At 44.7% G+C, this 20,811-nt stretch overlaps 2 protein-coding genes across 6 annotated transcripts in view; both read left to right on the forward strand.

The window, feature by feature from the left end:
* Positions 1-1,403, forward strand: tnfrsf17 (TNF receptor superfamily member 17). Its single transcript, XM_014178965.3, has 3 exons — positions 1-212; positions 490-633; positions 1,045-1,403. The coding sequence occupies exons 1-3, from the start codon at positions 95-97 to the stop codon at positions 1,287-1,289; spliced, it is 507 nt and encodes a 168-aa protein (XP_014034440.1). The 5' UTR covers positions 1-94; the 3' UTR covers positions 1,290-1,403.
* A 211-nt stretch (positions 1,404-1,614) lies between these two features.
* The window catches only part of snx29 (sorting nexin 29), a 110,852-nt gene continuing 91,655 nt past the window's right edge, over positions 1,615-20,811 (forward strand). Inside the window, exons 1-14 of one of the 5 annotated variants that reach the window (XR_014383001.1) lie at positions 1,615-2,049; positions 2,754-2,818; positions 4,372-4,424; positions 4,564-4,688; positions 7,254-7,434; positions 7,546-7,616; positions 8,091-8,360; positions 8,521-8,887; positions 9,028-9,122; positions 9,445-9,541; positions 10,849-10,937; positions 12,634-12,697; positions 12,885-13,013; positions 17,435-17,523. Coding sequence is in view for 3 of the 5 variants with exons in the window: in XM_014179669.3 (XP_014035144.3) it covers positions 2,043-2,049; positions 2,754-2,818; positions 4,372-4,424; positions 4,564-4,688; positions 7,254-7,434; positions 7,546-7,616; positions 8,091-8,360; positions 8,521-8,887; positions 9,028-9,122; positions 9,445-9,541; positions 10,849-10,937; positions 12,634-12,697; positions 12,885-13,013; positions 17,435-17,523 (1,702 nt within the window). In the remaining 2 variants the exon portion in view is untranslated. Of the gene's footprint in view, positions 2,050-2,753; positions 2,826-4,371; positions 4,425-4,563; positions 4,689-7,253; positions 7,435-7,545; positions 7,617-8,090; positions 8,361-8,520; positions 8,888-9,027; positions 9,123-9,444; positions 9,542-10,848; positions 10,938-12,633; positions 12,698-12,884; positions 13,014-17,434; positions 17,524-20,811 lie in introns of all 5 variants that reach the window. The other 4 variants (XR_014383000.1, XM_014179669.3, XM_014179668.3 and 1 more) reach the window with 4 other exon arrangements.

Genomic DNA, 20,811 nt, shown 5'->3' on the forward strand with positions numbered 1-20,811 from the left:
ACTGCCCAGTCAATCTCAGTCACTGAAACTGGAAAGTAAACCATTTCAGCATCTATTTCAGATCTTATTCTTGATTGTCTTATACTGTATTGCTATGTCAGAAGGACAGTGTGGACTGGGATACTACTATGATGGGCTAGTCGAGGAGTGTAAACAATGCTATTTACGATGCAATTCACCACCCAGGGTTTGCACAACATACTGTACTCAATGTAAGTACAATACTGTTTTAACATTTCTAACTTTTGATCATTTGAGTTCTGAAATTATTATGCAGCTGTATATGAATAAACATGATTATATTTGTTATTGTTATAGAATATGTTTGAGCATTGTTATAAATATTGCCATCTGAATTGTTATGTGAGACATTGTATTGTTAGTCCTTATACTCAAGTGAAGGAGGCATAGACAAATGAAGCTGGCCCAGTGAATCTGTAGGATAAGTATGAGCATTATGGACATATGTTTTTCTGTTAACCTGTCCAGCATCAGAGAGCAAAGCCCCTGAGCCGTTCAACATTCGTCTGACCCTGGTCTGGCTGTTTGTGTTCCTGTGTGCTTTTACTACTCTCCTGCTGCTGCTGCAGGTACTGAGGAAGAAGACATGCAGACGTTTCCCAAGGAACAAATGTAAGATAAAACACAAAGAAGCATAGGGAGGTGATATGTGGTTATATAGTGATGGTCTGTTATCAGCAGACAGGTTACAGAATCTGCATGTCAGTCATAATATGACATAGCTTGCTTTACCTTTCATATGATGGGAAATGATTATACAGTGATTCGCTGTTAGTAGCAGGCACACAGGTTACGCCTATCTGTCACAATATGTGACAATGCTTCCACATCTGATTGGTGATTGATTCACTCATTTGTGATGAATGGAAATTCCCCTCCAATAATGATAAGTCAAATGTAAAAACTCTGTGAAGAACTACAATGAATGACTCGAATGCATATTCTTGTGACTATACCCAATACATTGCCTAACCCTATATCTCTATCATACAGTATGTAACTCACTGCAATGTTATCTCCCAGTATCACGACTACAGGAAGCAGAGTGTCCTGGGACTGAGAGGGTCTCTTATGATGTCCCTGAGCAGACAGTGGTTATCATGGGACAAGACAGCTTGACGAGTGGAGCTGGAGCCATGGTTCTCCAGGAGGGAACAAACAGCCAGACTCCCGACTGCAACGCCAACCTGCCTGTCCCTTCCACAGAGGAGGGCACCACCATACTGGTCACAACCAAGACAGTACAGATCTTTAACCACACAGATTAAATTACAGAGGGAAAGACGGGGTTGTGGAGGTCTGGCTTTGTAGCTTGATGTCTCTAGTCTACCCTCCCTCCCTCCCTCCCTCCCTCCCTCCCGCCCACACACACACACACACACACACACACACACACACACACACACACACACACACACACACACACACACACACACACACACACACACACACACACACTGCTTGCCATAGAAAGCGAAAACTATCAATGAATGTGTTTGAAAAGAAGTGAATGTTTAACAGAGGTTATATTAACGAACTACAGATCCCACACCACCCCTACCCTATCATATGACAACGGTGTGTCTGGTCATGTGACCTGCAGTGCCGACGATGTTTCGCTTTGCGGGCAGTGGCACAATAAATGTAATTTATTACAATTTATAGATTAACCAGAGCTACGACAGTCCAGTCACTGAAACTACAAGTGCGTCTGGGTTTGTAAGTCAAACATTTGATCTACAAATGTGACTCGGTTTAACTCTTATAGCGATAGTGATAAACGGCTACTCGCAGGCCTCTGTAGTTCCAGCCGACATGCGCAACAGTGGGCTACGGACCCCGGTTGGGTTGATGGGAAGAAGGGAGGGCAAAATCATGGAAGTAGTGCTCTCTGCCTCCCAGGGTTCGGTTCGTACAGAATAGCAATAGAATTCTGGATTTCCACCATGTCGAACCGAAGAGCTATGAACTAGTTTACATGTGGTGTGTCAACAACAACACTAACGACTCGGACTGACAGAATGAACGGTGAGTTGTAGCTAAAAAAACAAACACTTTTTGTTCTACCATCACCAATTGAAATGGCTTTGGTTTATTACAGGAATTGTATATGTTTTGTGCACATATAGGCCTATTAAAACAATGAGGTTTAGAATGGATGACAACGCATCATTCTATTAATGAGTTTAGGCAGGCGTAAAGGATAGATAATGACTCTTCCCGCGGGTATCTTGAATCTCCTCATGCAAATCGAATTATGGCTTGACTGCATGACATCATAGAAGTCATGAATAAATCAATTGTTGATACATCAAAGAGAAACCCCTCGAACCATATTAGACCTATTTTGTTATTGCTCCTGAGTCCTGACCAACCTCATCTAGCCCATTACTTTCTCCAAGGTAGTACTTTCTTAGCAAACTGCATGTATTTGTTGGTGAATACTAATTACAACAACCGTTTCTTGTTATTACAGTATCTCCAAAATGTGTTATGTCATTTTCCTACTGTAGAATAAAGATATATTTGACCAAATCATATTCTTCTTTGTGGAACACATTAATGTATACATTTCTGATAAGCTTGGTGAAATAGTTGTACAGCTCTGTGATTTAGCCAGAGATTACTTGTCCATTATGCAGGCTAGTCACGCTTAGGCCAGAAATCTGAGATGAGACTACCAAACTGACAGACGGTCATGTTTGTATGATCGCCCTCCTTCTCCTTTCCAGGCCCTCAGCAGAATGACGCAAAGAGACAACACCTGCTAGAGAGGCTGCTGGACGCTGTCAAACAGGTGAATGGTAATCTCGGAAGTCTTGCATAATTGGTCAGCTGCTCGATTAAGTTCTGGGTCCATACATGTTAAGAGAAGAGATTTAACGAGGAGCTTCACTCTCTCTCTGCAAGTTACCGGCCAAATGTCCCCTCCCCTTCCGAAATTCGAAAGATGTTAACGCCTGCAAAATCGTGATTTGTCCAAATAACCAGTGATGGAAAAACCCAAACATTGGAACTACTACAGCTTGTTATCCCACGCATCCCATTCCTTCCCGACAGATTCTATGGTTACGGTACCAGTTATGTTTACGTAGATCTGTCCACGAGAGATTAGGTGAGGGGTCACAACAATCATAACACAACAATCATCAGCAACATTTATACCTGCACTGTACGTGTCATAACAGGTTATGTTAGCTGCACTGTACGTGTCATAACAGGTTATGTTAGCTACACTGTACGTGTCATAACAGGTTATGTTAGCTGCACGGTACGTGTCATAACAGGTTATGTTAGCTGCACTGTACGTGTCATAACAGGTTATGTTAGCTGCACTGTACGTGTCATAACAGGTTATGTTAGCTGCACTGTACGTGTCATAACAGGTTATGTTAGCTGCACTGTACGTGTCATAACAGGTTATGTTAGCTGCACTGTACGTGTCATAACAGGTTATGTTAGCTGCACTGTACGTGTCATAACAGGTTATGTTAGCTGCACTGTACGTGTCATAACAGGTTATGTTAGCTGCACTGTACGTGTCATAACAGGTTATGTTAGCTGCACTGTACGTGTCATAACAGGTTATGTTAGCTGCACTGTACGTGTCATAACAGGTTATGTTAGCTGCACTGTACATGTCATAACAGGTTATGTTAGCTGCACTGTACGTGTCATAACAGGTTATGTTAGCTGCACTGTACGTGTCATAACAGGTTATGTTAGCTGCACTGTACGTGTCAGGACCGGTTATGTTAGCTGCACTGTACATGAAAGGACAGGTTATGTTAGCTGCCCTGTATGTGAAAGGACAGGTTATATTAGCTGCCCTGTACGTGAAAGGACAGGTTATATTAGCTGCCCTGTACGTGAAAGGACAGGTTATATTAGCTGCCCTGTACGTGAAAGGACAGGTTAGGTTAGCTGCACTGTACGTGAAAGGACAGGTTATATTAGCTGCCCTGTACGTGAAAGGACAGGTTAGGTTAGCTGCCCTGTACGTGAAAGGACAGGTTAGGTTAGCTGCACTGTACGTGAAAGGACAGGTTATGTTAGCCGTCCTATTGCCCTCCTCTACTATGGATAATCTCCACTGAAGAGGAGTGCGTTACAGCTATGTTAAAATTAGTAATGTAATCATAAACTCATAATGATGTGCTTTTACAGTGTAATTACAGTGAACTTATCTACTCTCTACTGTTTATAAGGCATAATACTGTGCACATTGTTCTTTCTCAACCTGGTTTGATGTTGTGGACTTTAGCTGGCAGGCTACCATTGAGGAAGTAAAAGTGTTGCATCATAGTTATTTTGCTAGCCATGTCATCTTCATTCTTCATGTCTGTTCAGTGCCAAATCCGCTTTGGAGGAAGAAAGGAGATCGCCTCAGATTTAGACAGCAGGTACCAATGTGCTTTATTATTTTAAAACTGATATGATTTACTGATGTTTTGTGTGTGTATGTGTAATGTGTGTTATGTATAATGTGTGTGTGCATGTGTGTGATGTATTGTAATGCTTGTGTTTGTATCTCCCCTGTAGGGTGATCTGTTTGTGTGCCCAGTTTGAGGCTGTCCTCCAGCATGGCCTGAGGAAGAGTAAAGGACTGGCTCTCACTGCTGCTGCCATCAAGCAGGCTGCAGGATTCACCAGCAAGACTGAAGCAGGTACAGTCACATGACCTGGAAACAGATTACAGTGATATGAAGTATAAAAAAAAAAGTTTTTCCAGGAAGTACTGGTAACCTTTATCTGCACTGGGGGCCCTTGAAGATTTTGGTCAGATGAGAGGTATATGACTGAGTCAGACTATAAGAACTAACACAGCAAAAAAAACCACTGAATCTGGGAATAATGTGTTCATCACTGGTTAGAGTACAATTTGTAGAAGACATCTAGCTACATTTTTAAGTGTTGAATTTTGATTCAAGTGGATCGCAAACCCGGTAAGTGTAAAGCAGCACTTTTTATGTTAATCACTTCCATCGATATCACGCTGAAATCAATAGAACGGGGGCAAACATTTGCGGTGTAGGGCTGTTTAAACGAACACTATTCAAAGGCCACACGGAATAACCTATACATGGTTGGTCAGATGAGAACTTGTAGAAGGCTTATATCTATATTTTGGGATGGCGGGAGGCTGCCATCATGGAAAAGGGAACAAACACTTTTTCTGTTAGGTAACGTCATCAAATCACGACCCGCCATAGGATAGAATCAGTGACAACGGTTGGCTGCTATTTAAGTGGTAATTTGACTGTAAAATCAGTGTATTGGTGTGTGGCCAGCAACTTATATAGTGATACCACCCCAAACTATCTGTGCATTTGAGAAATAAATGTATAGCTGCGTTCTAAGTCCTGCGACCCCCAGTGAGTATGACAAAAAGGAACAGTACAAAACCGTAGATATTGATCTGTTTTAAGCAATTGATCTTGTGTTGACTATAAACTTTTTCTATAGGATGTGTAATTCCCCCCAATTCCATGTGGCAAAACGTCAGCTTGTGTAATGTAGTAATGCATACTGTCCAGATCATGGAAAGTAACATAATATACATTCATTCGATATGGCAAAATAATTCAATATCTCAGTTTAGGATGATAGTAAATCTAGCAAACGCTCAGATTTTTTTTCAATATTCACATATATTTCTCACTAGTTAAACCGTTTTAGAGATTTTAAAAATGCTCTAATTTAACCCGGGGACTCTAGAAAGAGCTCCCCATAGTGATTGTGCAGCAGCCCATTCATTCGACTTCCCTAGTAACAGCCTAATATTAGTAGAGTTCTAAAGCTACTTGCACTCAAACCGTGAAAAGGAATAACCAAAGGAGGCCAAGATGCTAAAATAATAGACTTAATTGAATCGATGCTCGAAAGAATAGAAAAGGTACAAGTGCAAGGTGCTATAAAAACAAGAAAAGAAACATACCTAATATTAGCCTGGGAAACTGGAGACCTGAGAATACTTTACTCACCTGAGTAGGAGAGAACGGCTGTGATGAGTGTCTACTCTCCATGCAGGAAACAGATGCTGTAGGACGACTGATAGAGAAACCAGGTGCAGATACTGGCTGTGAAACCAGAGGGTTATGCAACAGATTTAGTCAAAAACGACAAGAAAGAAAATTCTCTCTCTTTCTCTCTGAGGGCAGCCCAGCACCTGTTGTGGTTTCTTAAAAGAAGCAGTGGTAAAATTCAAACCGACAATCCTGGCTGTACACTTTTTAAAAGAGGTGTCAGTGGACCAGATGTTGTTGTTGTTAGGGCTGTCAAACAATTCAAACATTTCGTTAAGTTAATTGCAGGGTTTGCTGTGAATAATCACGATTAATCGCAAATTCTGAATTTGCTCAAAGTAAACTGTAATTTAAGATGTTTCATACAAAGAACATCTTGAATTTGTCTAAAGCAACGCTTAGCAACATTTGTTAAATTGAGAAGGCACACTTTAACCTCAATGTCAACTTGTTTTTACTTTGCATTGTTGTTTTTAGACATAGATTATGTATTTAGGAAATTACAAAACTTCAAGTTTCTAGATAATCTTTTACTTCATTGGGCCTCTCCATTAGCCCTTCCTGTCCCAGTTAACAAAGCCTTGGTGATGATGGAGAGAGAACTCTGGGACACAGCTACCATAATCAGTGTTTAATAAGTCCAGTGCTACAGAGGGAAACAGGCTGTTTTATAACACATTGTTCTAAGGCCATATGGTAATGCTATGCTAAAGAGAGACCTCCATAGCAGTTATTCACACTAATTATCAAGAATTTGAAAACTTACAGCGAACAGACTTTCAAACTGTCTTGCAAGTTGGGTGTTATATAAAGAGTGAAAACTGTTGGCCAATAGGTGATGTGTTGGGTGACTCTATCCTCTGGGGAGTTGTTGAGGTCTTGATGAGACAGAGGAAAAGGAGGAAGGTGTGAACATGGCTAATTAGTCAGTGGATGAATATGATGGTTTAGAACTGTGATTACTTAGATGATCTTTAAGCTTTTACTGGCTGCTCTCTGACCTTTTGATCTCTGACCTTTTGATCTCTGACCTTTGACATGGCCATTCAGAAGCTTCAGCTGGTAAGAAATGGCTTTAAGTGCGCAGAAATTAGTTCAAATTCTAGCTGTGTTAGAGGATATAGATCTTGGGAGTAGCAAGCAGTGGACATTCACTTTCTTTTTGGTGCATCTCTCTCTTTCTCTTTTTCTCTTTCTCTCTCTCAGAGCTGACGTTCTGGCTCTATGTGAAGGAGCATCTGAACCGCCATGAGCTGCAGCGGTTCTACTCCCTGAGACACATCTTCTCTGAGCTGGGCCGCGGCCGCGCCTGGCTCCGCTGTGCCCTCAACGAACACTCACTAGAACGCTACCTACACACGCTGCTCGCAGACGGCATACGCCTCGGGTAAGAGTCCGTGTCTGTTTGTATGCATGTCTGTATTTATCTCAGGTCAGTGTGTGTGTGTGGAGTCTGGACCTTTCTTGCCACTATATCTTATTTCTTTGTGTTTTCTAGTACATTCTATGAAGACTGGGCGTTTATTCTGGACGAGGAGCGAGCCAGCATGCTGCCCACCATGGCTGCAGGTGAGAGCATGACTCGGATTCCTCTGGTGAAACACATTCATGTCTCTACCATTCAGAGAGCTACTTTACAGTAAGCCATGAGTCACAGTTGAGTCACTTATTCCCTGTGTGATATGCAGTCAGTGGTGTAGTGGAGGGTGAACGCGCGTAAACGCTGTTTACTCAGCTTTTCTATTTAGTGTAAGCGTTTACCCACCAATACGGGAAGATGCATTGAAAGTATTGGGAGTGTTATACTTAGTGTTATACTTATATACTTATGTTGTACTTATCACCGCGACCTGCAATCTGAGTTTACCCATCTACTGTGTCTAGTGCAGTGCTGATGGATTTGGATTTATGTAGCACTTTTCCAATTCTCAGGGAGCTATACATTGGTAGTTGGGGGGAACCAACTCACCTTATCCACTACCATTAGTGCTGTGTGAACGACTAGTAACCAGACCCTCTCCTCTCTCTCCACCCTTCACACAGGACTAAACTCCATCCTGTTTGCCATCAACATCGACAACACAGACCTGAACGGTGTAACCCGGGCGGGCGGCTCCTCCTCCTCCGTGAGCCACCTCCTGAAGGAGTCCACCCAGGGCATAGGGAGCCTATGGAAGGAGTCCACCCAGGGGGTGAGCACTCTACTCCGAGAGATCAGCACTGCCACCGCTGTGGTGCCAGGCTTCACCCCTACACACTGCCCCGACGGATCCTCAGACCCACTGCCTGTCCTGCCACGCAGCGTCTCCGCAGGTAGGGAGGAGAAATTACAAGGAACTCAGACACTGAGGGGGACAGTGCATATAAACAATTATTTATATTCAGTTCTATTCATATTATCACTCAGGGAAGGAATAATACGGCAACAAACATGGAGATGAAACTGACTACATGTTTTCTCTCTCCTCTCCAGACTCTGGCCTGAGGAAGGAGCGACGGAGGAAAAAGAAAATCACCAACATCATCTCCTTCGACGACCTGGATGGGGGAGCGGAGGATGAGGAAGAGGTGGGGGGGGGGACTGTCACTCTCAAGGAGAGCACCACTGCTCCTCAGGTCAGTCTGGAGGAGGGTATTTACCCGCTGGAGTCCTCCTTCTCCCTCTCGCCTCTCCAGAACGGGCTGCCCGATCCTGGGATAGTCAGCTGGGCCGGGTCGCCTCCTTTCTCCAGAGCTCTGCCTGACACCAAGATTATTGATAATGATGATGAGGAGGAAGAGGTATACAAGAGTAGGCCACAGCCACAGAGCCCCTTTCATGACACGGCCAGCGCTGACCAGTGAGTATCCATGGAGACTAAGGACTATACATCATCTAGCACTTTCTTAACTATTCAATAAGCAGGGAGAGAAACTCCTAATCAAGGATTGATATGAACAGGTGTACTTTTCTGTGTTGTAACATGTTTGTCTGTTACAGAGTGCCAACGTGGAGCGCCCTGCAGGCCATAACTGATAATGACAGTTCAGACATCCTCATTCCTGTGGCCTCCAGCCACTCCTACGCTCAGCCAGGTGAGGCTTCTCTCCTCTACAGCAGTGTTTCTCAACCCAGTCCTCTGAGCCCAACAGTCATTTCTTACACAACCACAGAATTTTGGTTATAATGTGTTGGTTCATATGTGTTCATTTTTGGGGATAGTTTCTATAGCAACAGCAGACTGGTGTTAAAAGAGAATAGTGGGCGAGGTTGCTTAGTGATAAAGCTCATGAGAAAACAGAGAAGTGTAAATTTACTAAGCTTTTGTAGAATATGGAAAGCATTAAACCCAGACAGATACGTCAGCATTTAGGTACTTTCTCTCTCTCATTGTTTTTCACTTTCATTTTGTTTCAGTCGGCTCAGTGAAAGATACGGTTGCATTTCCTGTACAGACAGATTCAACAGGTCCAGTCGGCGACTACGAGACGATCAGATCCCAGCTACAGTTCAAGTAAGTTGTCAGTCCATTTTACATAAGCATCATCTTAACAAGGGTGGGAGGAAAACTGCACTCAGATCAATCATTTTGAGTTCAAAGCTCATCAATAAGCTAAGGACCCTGGGACTAAACACCTCCCTCTGCAACTGGATCCTGGACTTCCTGATGGGCCGCCTCCAGGTGGTAAGGGTAGGTAACAACACATCCACCACGCTGATCCTCAACACGGGGTCCGCTCCTGTACTCTTTGTTCACTCATGACTGCACGACCAGACACGACTCCAACACCATCATTAAGTTTGCCGATGACACAACAGTGGTAGGCCTGATCACCGACAACGACGAGACAGCCTATAGAGAGGAGGTCAGAGACCTGGCCGTCTGGTGCAAGGACAAGAACCTCTCCCTCAACGTGATCAAGACAAAGGAGATGATTCTGGACTACAGGAAAAGGAGGACCGAGCACGCCCCCATTCTCATCGACAGGGCTGTAGTGGAGCAGGTTGAGAGATTCAAGTTCCTTGGCGTCCACATCACCAACAAACTAACATGGTCCAAGCACACCAAGACAGTCATGAAGAGGGCACGACAAAACCTATTCCCCCTCAGGAGACTGAAAAGATTTGGCATGGGTCCCCAGATCCTCAAAAGGTTTTACAGCTACACAATCGAGAGCATCCTGACGGGTTGCATCACTGCCCGGTATGGCAACTGCTCGGCCTCCGACCACAAGGCACTACAGAGGGTAGTGTGAACGGCCCAGTACATCACCGGGGCCAAGCTTCCTGACATCCAGGACCTCTATACCAGGCGGTGTCAGAGGAAGGCCCTAAAAATTGTCAAAGACTCCAGCCACCCTAGTCATAGACTGTTCTCTCTGCTACCACACGGAGCGCCAAGTCTAGGTCCAAGAGGCTTCTAAACATATTCTACCCCCAAGCCATAAGACTCCTGAACATCTAGTCAATTGGCTACCCAGATTATTTGCATTGCCCCCATACTCCTCCCCCCTCTTCTACGCTGCTGCTACTCTCTGGTATTATCTATGCATAGTCTCTTTAATAACTCTACCTACATGTACATAGTACCTCAATTAACTCGACTAACCGGTGCCTCGCTATTGTCATTTTACTGCTTCTCTTTAATTATTTGTTACTTTTATTTTTTGGGGGTCTTATAACTGCATTGTTGGTTAAGGGCTTGTAAGTAAGCATTTCACTGTAATACCTGTTGTATTTGGCGCATGTGACAAATAACATTTGATTTGAGTTATTGGATGGAGATATGTACGTAACCTCTCTCTCTCTGTGGTGCTACAGCTTGGAGCCCAGCCCGCCGGTCCAGAATGCACCTCTCTCCAGTGTACTGCCCAGTGCCACCCCTGGTCTACCAGAGTCAATGACAGTGGGTGTGTGTGGTATACTGTACATGTGTTTGGTAATAAGAATGGAATCCTGTATGATGATCATTTGGGCGGCAGGTAGCCTAGTGGTTAGAGTGTTGGACTAGTAACCGAAAGGTTGCAAGATTGGGGATTCAATCTGACAAGGTACAGTTCTGTCGTTCTGCCCCTGAACAAGGCAGTTAACCCACTGTTCCTAGGCCGTCATGAAAAATAAGAATTTGTTCTTAACTGACTTGTCTAGTTAAATAAAGGTAAAATAAAAAATCCTTTATTCAACCAGGTGATGGCACTGCTGAGTCAGTGTGCCTCTGTGTACTCTAATGGTAGCTAGCCTACAGTTTACTGTAACAAAGGATGATATGAGTGAAACAGAACGCTACACTCAGAAAAGCATGTCTTATTTGATAGATTTCATTTCTGTAAACAACACACACCATTAATCGACATTTCGTCCGCTCTACTGTCTTTCAACACTTCCTGGAATGTAAAATGCCCTGATCCAGTCAACAGTTTACACACTGTCTCTGTTTTCGACTCCAGAACGTGATTTGCGTAATTTCCTAAAGTTTAGCAGAGGGTAGCCCGGCTGATGCTCATATTGAGGCTGTTTCCTGTGTGTGGAACACACTAAGCCTGTAATGTGAGTTAGGGCAGGGGATCTGAGTGTGGCGGCACATCTAGACCCACAGCACATCTATAGTCATGACTCACGTCTATAGTCGGACACTCACACGATTAGGAGCTCTCAAAAGAAGAGCTGTGTGTGTGTTTTTGTGTTTGTGTGTATAGATAGAGAACATTGTGTGCAGTAAAAAACACCATAATGGCGTCTGCCGTTTAACTGGATCTGTAATGGGAACCATTGTCCAAATCCATACACTGCCTGCATCACACACAAACCCACATACGCACAAGCACACACACACAGTTGTAGTGCAACAGAGGGGCGCCTCTCTATAAAGCTCCTTAATGGATTGCCGGTGCTGGCTTCCTGTGGTGAACGCACGGTTGTTGTAAATGTCACACCTATTTCTGGAGCACTGATGTGGAATTGGGAGCTCCAGATATAATGGGGCTGTCCTCTACCTTTTCTTCTCCTTCATCATCCTCTTCTTCACCTCCTCAACCAGGCACTTTGGGTTGTAAACCTACTTTTTGAAATGTGTCTGGGGCCAAAACGCGTTCCACTTCTTTGCGCTTCCCTGCTGTTAATGTAGCCAAGAGCTGATCTGCATTATTCATTTGCTTTTAATTGAGTAAATACTTTGGTATTCATAAGGCTGCCGTATCTTGGCCCTTTTTCCATAGACCTACTTCTCTCAGTGCAGTGCTATATATTAGCCTATATCCGTCATGTGAATACAGAGCTGTGCTGAGACTGTATGGTGCTAAAGTGTGTATCTGGGCAGAGGTAGTATATTAGTAGCCTGGCTGGTCCCATGCTCTATGTTCTGGAGCTAACTCGTGTGTAGTCATGACAACGCCAGAAGAGTTGGCTACAGGCAGCACAGTACAGTATGGAACCAGGTTAGTATTTAGGTATCAGTCAGCTCTGCTAATGATGAGACTTAAATAAGAGCTGAGTAAAAGAAATGTGAACAGTAAACACTTGTACAGATGTACATATACATATCAATTTGTTTGTGTCTGTGTTTTGTTTGTCTCAGTGTTGTTAACGGTCTCTGTCCTCTGTCCACAGTGGAGCTCCGCCAGGCCATAGTAGCCATGATGAACAGGAAGGATGAGCTGGATGAACTGAACATGTGAGATCCTCTCTGCTAATGTTGGTGGGATGAGTTGATCTTTGACGTGAAAAATCAAGGGGAATTTAGAGCTATGTATGTCTGTGGGTTTTCTGAGAGTTGTGAGCAGACTGTGTATGCCAGTGTTCTGTTGTGTGTGTGACTGTATGCTAACAGTATTGTGCTGTTGTGTCCTCCGGGGCTCCAGGTCCCTGCGCAGCCTGCTGGATGGGGAGATGGAGCACTCTGCTGGGCTGAGACAGGAGACAGACGCCCTGAGGAGACGCCTGGATGAGCTGGAGGAGAGACACACAGCCAAGGTCCAGGCTCTGGGCAGGTGGGTACCAGATCGCTGGTGGTGGTTGTTCCCAGCTTCCCATGGCTACAGTAGGAATATTGGTGGTTAGAGACAGACAAACCCACACTCACTGGAAACAGTCTTTAGAAGTTCAATATGTGTGTTTTTTGGGTGGCGTTTTAAGTGTTGAGTATGCTGCGGTGTGCACTTTGTACATTTGAGTGGTTTAGTCTTTCCGCTACCTCTACGCCTTCAAGACAAACTGGAAGCTCCAGCCACTCAAACTCAAGTGCTATCCTCCACCCAAATATGGCCTGATATGATCAATAGTAGCTAAAAATACTGCCGCTGGTAAGTAAGCCCTCCCTGTGTTTGTGTCTAACAAAGCCCAGTGGACATGAGCTGGGCTGAGCTGCTCTCATAGAGGTACCCATATTGATTTCAGCACAGTGAGAGGAGTGGGTACTGGGCTGGTTAAGACGTGGGCCACACACTGAGGCAGTGCTTCTGACGTGCATTCTGAAAGTATTCAGACCCCTTGACTTTTTCCACATTTTGTTCCTTTACAGCCTTATTCTAAAATGGATTAAATGCAAAAACAATCCTTAATCTACACACAATACCCCATAATGAGAAAGCGAAAACAGATTTTTTTTAGCAAATGTATACAAAATACAAAATGACTTACATAAGTATTCAGACCCTTTGCTATGAGACTCGCAATTGAGCTCAGGTGCATCCTGTTTCCATTGATCATCCTTGATGTTTCTACAACTTCATTGGGGTCCACCTGTGGTAAATTCAATTGATTGGACATGAAAGCCACACACCTGTCTACATAAGGTCCCACAGTTGACAGTACATGTCAGAGCAAAAACCAAGCCAAGAGGTCGAAGGAATTGTCCGTAGAGCTCCGAGACGGGACTGTGTCGAGGCACAGATCTGGGGATGGGTACCAAAACATTTCTGCAGCATTGAAGGTCCCCAAGAACACAGTGACCTGAGCAATTGGGGGAGAAGGGCCTTGGTCAGGGAGGTGACCAAGAACCGATGGTCACTCTGACAGAGCTCTAGAGTTCCTCTGTGGAAATGGAGACCCTTCCAGAAGCACTCCACCAATCAGGCCTTTATGGTAGAGTGGCAAGACGGAAGCCACTCAGTAAAAGGCACATGACAGCCTGCTTGGAGTTTGACAAAAGGCACCTAAAGACTCAAACAAGATTCTCTGGTCTGATGAAACCAAGATTGAACACTTTGGCCTGAATGCTAAGCGTCACGTCTGGAGGAAACCTGGCACCATCCCTACGGTGAAGCATGGTGGTGGCAGCGTCATGTTGTAGGGATGTTTTTCAGCGGCAGGGACTGGGAGACTAGTCTGGATCGAGGGAAAGATGAACGGAGCAAAGTACAGAGAAACTCTTGATGAAAACCTGCTCCAAAACGCTCAGGACCTCAGACTGGGGTGAAGGTTCACCTTCCAACAGGACAACGACCCTAAGCACACAGCCAAGACAACACAGGAGTGGCTTCGGGACAAGTCTCTGAATGTCCTTGAGTGGCCCAGCCAGAGCCCAGACTTGAACCTGATCAAACTTCTCTGGAGAGACGCTCCCCATCCAACCTCACAGAGCTTGAGAGGATCTGTAGAGAAGAATGGGAGAAACTCCCCAAATACAGGTGTGCCAAGCTTGTAGCGTCATACCCAAGGCGACTTAAGGCTGTAATCGCTGTGAAAGGTGCTTCAACACAGTACTGAGTAAAAGGTCTGAATGCTTATGTAAATGTAATACTTCAGTTTAGTATTTTTTATAAATGTGGAAAAATGTCTAAAAACCTGATTTTTGCTTTGTCATTATGGGGTATTGTGTGTAGATTGATGAGGGAAAAAAACGATTTAATACATTTTAGAATAAGGCTGTATCGTAACAAAATGTGGAAAAAGTCAAGGGGTCTGCATACTTTCCGAATGTACGGTATGTAACACTGACTGACTGAGGCACATGTTTGCACGCACGGACACATACACACATGCAGAGAAATCCTATTCCCTACCAGCATGGAGCGCCGGCCAGTCTCCCAGTGACGTTAGCAGAGCAGAAACTAGAACTCAACCAGGCTGGCGGGTAGGCAGGCAGCCAGGAGAGAGTGGGCCTGGCCAAGGAGAAAGTGGTCCTCCTCTCTGTTTGGTGGGTGGTTAGAAGAAACCCACTGAGAGAAGACTAAAGAGAGATCGTTAGTTTTTCTTATTGTCATTCAGCGTTTCCTGAAGGTTGTTGGGAATGGGATATTTTGATGTACTGTAAAGAAAACACCTACGGTTTGGCCAGTTTTACTCTAGTTGTTGAGAGGATTTTAGTTGTTTTGCTGCTTTGTGAAGTCAATTATCCAGCTGTCTCAAGGGGCTACTGTACAGTTGAAGTTCTCCCACTTTGAACAATCTTCTACTGTACACTGTCTGCCTAACTTTACTGTGCTGTGGGCATTGAGGAAGAATGTTTATGAAAGGAAAACCAAAGTACCTGTTTGAAGCATTGTTTGCAGAGCATATAAATAAGTGGTTCTCAAACCTCTCCTCAGTGAATCCCCTGAACTAAGTCACCTGATTCACCTAGTCAAGTGCTTGATGATTGAGTTGACAATTTGTATCAGGTGTGCTATCTGTGGAATAGTTAAAATACATTGAACGAGAGGTTTGAGAACCCCTGCTCTAAATTGCTCTTAGACTTAAACATCCTTTATTTTGGCTTTGTTTTGTTTTATCGTCAGTGTATTACTGTAATGTTTTCTCTAACTGGGGCGGCTTTATAGCATATGTCAAAAATAAAAAAAACTCTAATCCAAATAAAACCTCTGTGACCTCTATCCCAGAAGCCCTAAGTAGAGGTCACAGGAAGTTGTTGCGTCTCTTCCTGCCTCTCACTCTTTCTGATATCTGGGCTTTTCCTCACCCCGTCTGAGACTCACTCCACTGATCCAATTTCACTAATGGGTTTAGAGAGCGTCCATTTAGACAGAGAGCTTTTTGGGCGGAATACCCTCCATGTTAAACGCCCTCAACGTCACGTACCGGTTGTATAATACACAGGAAGGTGAGTGCTGTAGGATGCCTTTGAAACTTTCAGGGACACTTGCACCGTGATGTAGAATGATGAACCCATATAAAAATGACTGTCTGCGACATATTCTACAGTTCCAGGGAATTGAATTTGGTCAGATACTGTGGATTTGGGTGGGGTTTGTGTAATAACACAGCCTCTACATTATCCTCATAGGATGTTCTCTACATTGTCTTTCCTGCGGTGACACCTTTTATATTACTTTACAGTACAACAGACAGCTACATAGTGATAGACTACATAGGCCCATACGGCCCGTAGGTTGCTCTTATTATATAGATACACCTGTCTGTCAATATGGCATTTATCTCTGTTTCTACCTGTCTTCTGTGTTTTTAGTTGTATCATTGTATCTCTACCTCTAGATGTAGAGGAGATGTGTATTTGTGTTCCAGTCCAGTTCCTCAGGCGTCTGGTTCCCGAGCGATCCATTTATAGTTTATATATCCTGCAGTCAGCCTCTATCTCTCTAATGTAACATTAAACATTAGACATGTACAGGAGGCGTGTGTGTGTGGGGCTTACACACACAAAGCGGACCTGTGGGATTGTGTGTGTATGTGAGACGGGCTTACATGAGTTAAAGCCAACTTGTGTGTGACTGTTAACCTGCCTGTGACTCAGTAGGAGGGCACATTCTGAGAGATCGATGAGACGCACCTGAGCCATGGAATCCCCTCCCTCGCCTCCGGAACGCCAGACCATTTATTACCTTTAATTAAATGGCAGCGGAATTGTGTCTCGGCTCGCCGACTCAGATAACAAAGGCCCAATCGTCCCTCCGAGAGCTCGTCAGCCGGCTTTCAGAGATCTCCCATCCCGAGTGTCCTTTGTAGGGGTAAAATGGGATGCGATAAGCAGGGTACAAAGAGCAGGGGAGGAAGGCAGGTAGTTATTATTTACAGCACTGTAATTCTCTTAGATTCTGATTGATTTTCCCTCAAACCAACAATAATCCTCCGCACAGGCCCTGTAAGAATATATACCGCTACACACCTTTTCTGAACATACACACTTGCACCACCCTTGTGCACAGTCTTCAGTGACAGTAAGCAATCACAGAAAACCTGTAGGGCTGCATGTATAATCTAGCTCCAGAGATGGGCTGGGGTTTACAAGGCTGTAAGCCTGCCACAGACACAGAAACCAACACAGTTACTGTTCCTGTCTGTGTACTGTTCCAGTCTGCTGCTCTCTCTGTCTGGGCCTAGGCCTTGATTCTCTGTCTGTGTGTGTGTGTGTGTGTGTGTGTGTGTGTGTGTGTGTGTGTGTGTGTGTGTGTGTGTGTGTGTGTGTGTGTGTGTGTGTGTGTGTGTGTGTGTGTGTGTGTGTGTGTGTCTGCAGGGAGAACGAGGTCCTCAAGGTCCAGCTGAAGAAATACGTGGGAGCTGTCCAGATGCTGAAGAGAGAGGGGAGCCAAGGAAACGACACTGGTAAGACCACACACACCACACACACACACACTCTCAACACTATCCAGGCTGTATCACAACCGACCGTGATTGGGAGTCCCAGCATCATCCGGGTTAGGGTTTGGCCGGGGTTGTCCGTCATTTGCAAATAAGAATTTGTTCTCAACTGACTTGCCTAGTTAAATAAAGTTGAAATAAAAAAAATAAATGTGTATATAAACAGGGCAGGAGAAATATCTTCTCTTTTGCATGACAAGGTCAGTGTTGCGCCACCACTCAAGGACGTGAGTGGATAATAAGCCTGGTTTGAGATACGCCTCTTTGATACATAATTAGTTTCCCTCCTTTTGTTACTTAGTCATTTTGGGGAATTTGGATAAAAGTGACTTTCTCTCCTGTTGCCTGGGGATAAATCCACGCTGTGCAAAGGGTACAGAGATAAGACCGTTATATCAAAGGCAAACAAAATCAACATGGCAGATTATGTAGGGAGACAAAATGCCTAATGACATTTTGGGAGGAGAGACGGTGGTTATCAGTACTGTTCTCGGGTCCTGTGGACACTGGTATCTCTGGTATCTCCCTCCTACAGAGACAGGGATTCTCCTCAGGCACTGTGTGGGACACCCGTAAGGCACAAGGATGCCTAGGATATCGTCCAATTTAAAATGTGACTTGTGTTTTTAGAATCGTGATGTAATGTGCTTGTGGATGTTCAGCATTGTTGGTTTCTTTTTTAAGTGTTTCATGTCAGGATCATTGCTTTTGTGTAAGTATCAAATATACTGCTCAAAAAAATAAAGGGAACACTTAAACAACACATCCTAGATCTGAATGAAATAAATAATCTTATTAAATACTTTTTTCTTTACATAGTTGAATGTGCTGACAACAAAATCACACAAAAATAATCAATGGAAATCCAATTTATCAACCCATGGAGGTCTGGATTTGGAGTCACACTCAAAATTAAAGTGGAAAACCACACTACAGGCTGATCCAACTTTGATGTAATGTCCTTAAAACAAGTGAAAATGAGGCTCAGTAGTGTGTGTGGCCTCCACGTGCCTGTATGACCTCCCTACAACGCCTGGGCATGCTCCTGATGAGGTGGCGGATGGTCTCCTGAGGGATCTCCTCCCAGAACTGGACTAAAGCATCCGCCAACTCCTGGAAAGTCTGTGGTGCAACGTGGCGTTGGTGGATGGAGCGAGACATGATGTCCCAGATGTGCTCAATTGGATTCAGGTCTGGGGAACGGGTGGGCCAGTCCATAACATCAATGCCTTCCTCTTGCAGGAACTGCTGACACACTCCAGCCACATGAGGTCTAGCAGTGTCTTGCATTAGGAGGAACCCAGGGCCAACCGCACCAGCATATGGTCTCACAAGGGGTCTGAGGATCTCATCTCGGTACCTAATGGCAGTCAGGCTACCTCTGCCGAGCACATGGAGGGCTGTGCGGCCCCCCAAAGAAATGCCACCCCACACCATGACTGACCCACCGCCAAACCGGTCATGCTGGAGGATGTTGCAGGCAGCAGAACGTTCTCCACGGCGTCTCCAGACTCTGTCACATCTGTCACGTGCTCAGTGTGAACCTGCTTTCATCTGTGAAGAGCACAGGGCGCCAGTGGCGAATTTGCCAATCTTGGTGTTCTCTGGCAAATGCCAAACTGCCTGCACGGTGTTGGGCTGTAAGTACAACCCCCACCTGTGGACGTCGGGCCCTCATACCACCCTCATGGAGTCTGTTTCTGACCGTTTGAGCAGACACATGCACATTTGTGGCCTGCTGGAGGTCATTTTGCAGGGCTCTGGCAGTGCTCCTCCTGCTCCTCCTTGCACAAAGGCGGAGGTAGCGGTCCTGCTGCTGGGTTGTTGACCTCCTACGGCCTCCTCCACGTCTCCTGATGTACTGGCCTGTCTCCTGGTAGCGCCTCCATGCTCTGGACACTACGCTGACAGACACAGCAAACCTTCTTGCCATAGCTCGCATTGATGTGCCATCCTGGATGAGCTGCACTACCTGAGCCACTTGTGTGGGTTGTAGACTCCGTCTCATGCTACCACTAGAGTGAAAGCACCGCCAGCATTCAAAAGTGACCAAAACATCAGCCAGGAAGCATAGGAACTGAGAAGTGGTCTGTGGTCCCCACCTGCAGAACCACTCCTTTATTGGGGGTGTCTTGCTAATTGCCTATAATTTCCACCTGTTGTCTATTCCATTTGCACAACAGCATGTGAAATTTATTGTCAATCAGTGTTGCTTCCTAAGTGGACAGTTTGATTTCACAGAAGTGTGATTGACTTGGAGTTACATTGTGTTGTTTAAGTGTTCCCTTTATTTTTTTGAGCAGTGTATATAAATCATTTTTATATTTGTTGAAATAAATCATGTTTTTAGTTGAAAAAGGTTGGTTTGAATGTAATATTTTTCTCTGACTTGGCTTCTGGCACTAGTTAAGAGGAAACACGAACACAATGGTTAGAAAAATATCCCAGACACACAGCATCTCATCTCTCAGGTCTCAGCAATTATGTAGTAGTCAGACTCGTCAAATCTCCAACATGGATGTTTATGTCTAAAGTGACACGCGGAGCAATGCTCTGGGACACTGACAATGTGTAATAATGAATGGGCTTCCGGAAGGCTGTAGAATCCTGACTGAGGTTCCTTTTCGACACTAATCAAGGGCCTCCGCACAGTCGCCGCCTGATGAATTACCCACAATCCTCCTCAGCCTTTCATGGTCCCCAGTGGAGTCTGGCCCAACAGTGTACATAGTGACGGTCTTGATATAAATACCCCAATTTGGCTTTTCCCTTGTTCTCTCTCTCTCTCTCTCTCTCCTCTCTCCTCTCTCCTCTCTCCTCTCTCTCTCTCTCTCTCTCTCTCTCCTCTCTCTCATCAATTTAATTTAAAGCAGATGTCACAAAGTGCTATACAGAAAACCTCAGCCTAAAACCCCAACCAGCAAGCAATGCCGATGTAGAAGCACGGTGGCTAGGAAAAACTCCCTAGAAAGGTAGGAACCTAGCAAGTAACCTTGAGGGGTGGCCAGTCCTCTTCTGGCTGTGCCGGGTGGAGATTATAAGACTACATGTCCATTAAGGCCAGATTGTTCTTTAAGATGTTCAATCGTTCATAGATGACCAGCAGGGTCAAATAATAATCACAGTGGTTGTAGAGGGTGCATCAGGTCAGCACCTCAGGAGTAAATGTCTGTTGGCTTTTCATAGCCGAGCTTTCAGAGATCGAGACAGCAGGTGCAGTCCGGGACAAATTAGCACGTCTGGTGAACAGGT

This window comes from Salmo salar, chromosome 28, assembly GCF_965601325.2.
Source record: "Salmo salar chromosome 28, fSalSal1, whole genome shotgun sequence".
Classification (NCBI taxonomy): Eukaryota; Metazoa; Chordata; class Actinopteri; order Salmoniformes; family Salmonidae; genus Salmo; species Salmo salar.

Excerpts from the sequence above, each read along its gene's own strand:
- tnfrsf17 (XM_014178965.3), top strand. The coding sequence starts at position 95 with ATGTCAGAAGGACAGTGTGGACTGGGATACTACTATGATGGGCTAGTC. Across the intron at positions 213-489 it reads CACAACATACTGTACTCAAT|CATCAGAGAGCAAAGCCCCT; the intron begins GTAAGTACAATA and ends TAACCTGTCCAG. Across the intron at positions 634-1,044 it reads ACGTTTCCCAAGGAACAAAT|TATCACGACTACAGGAAGCA; the intron begins GTAAGATAAAAC and ends GTTATCTCCCAG.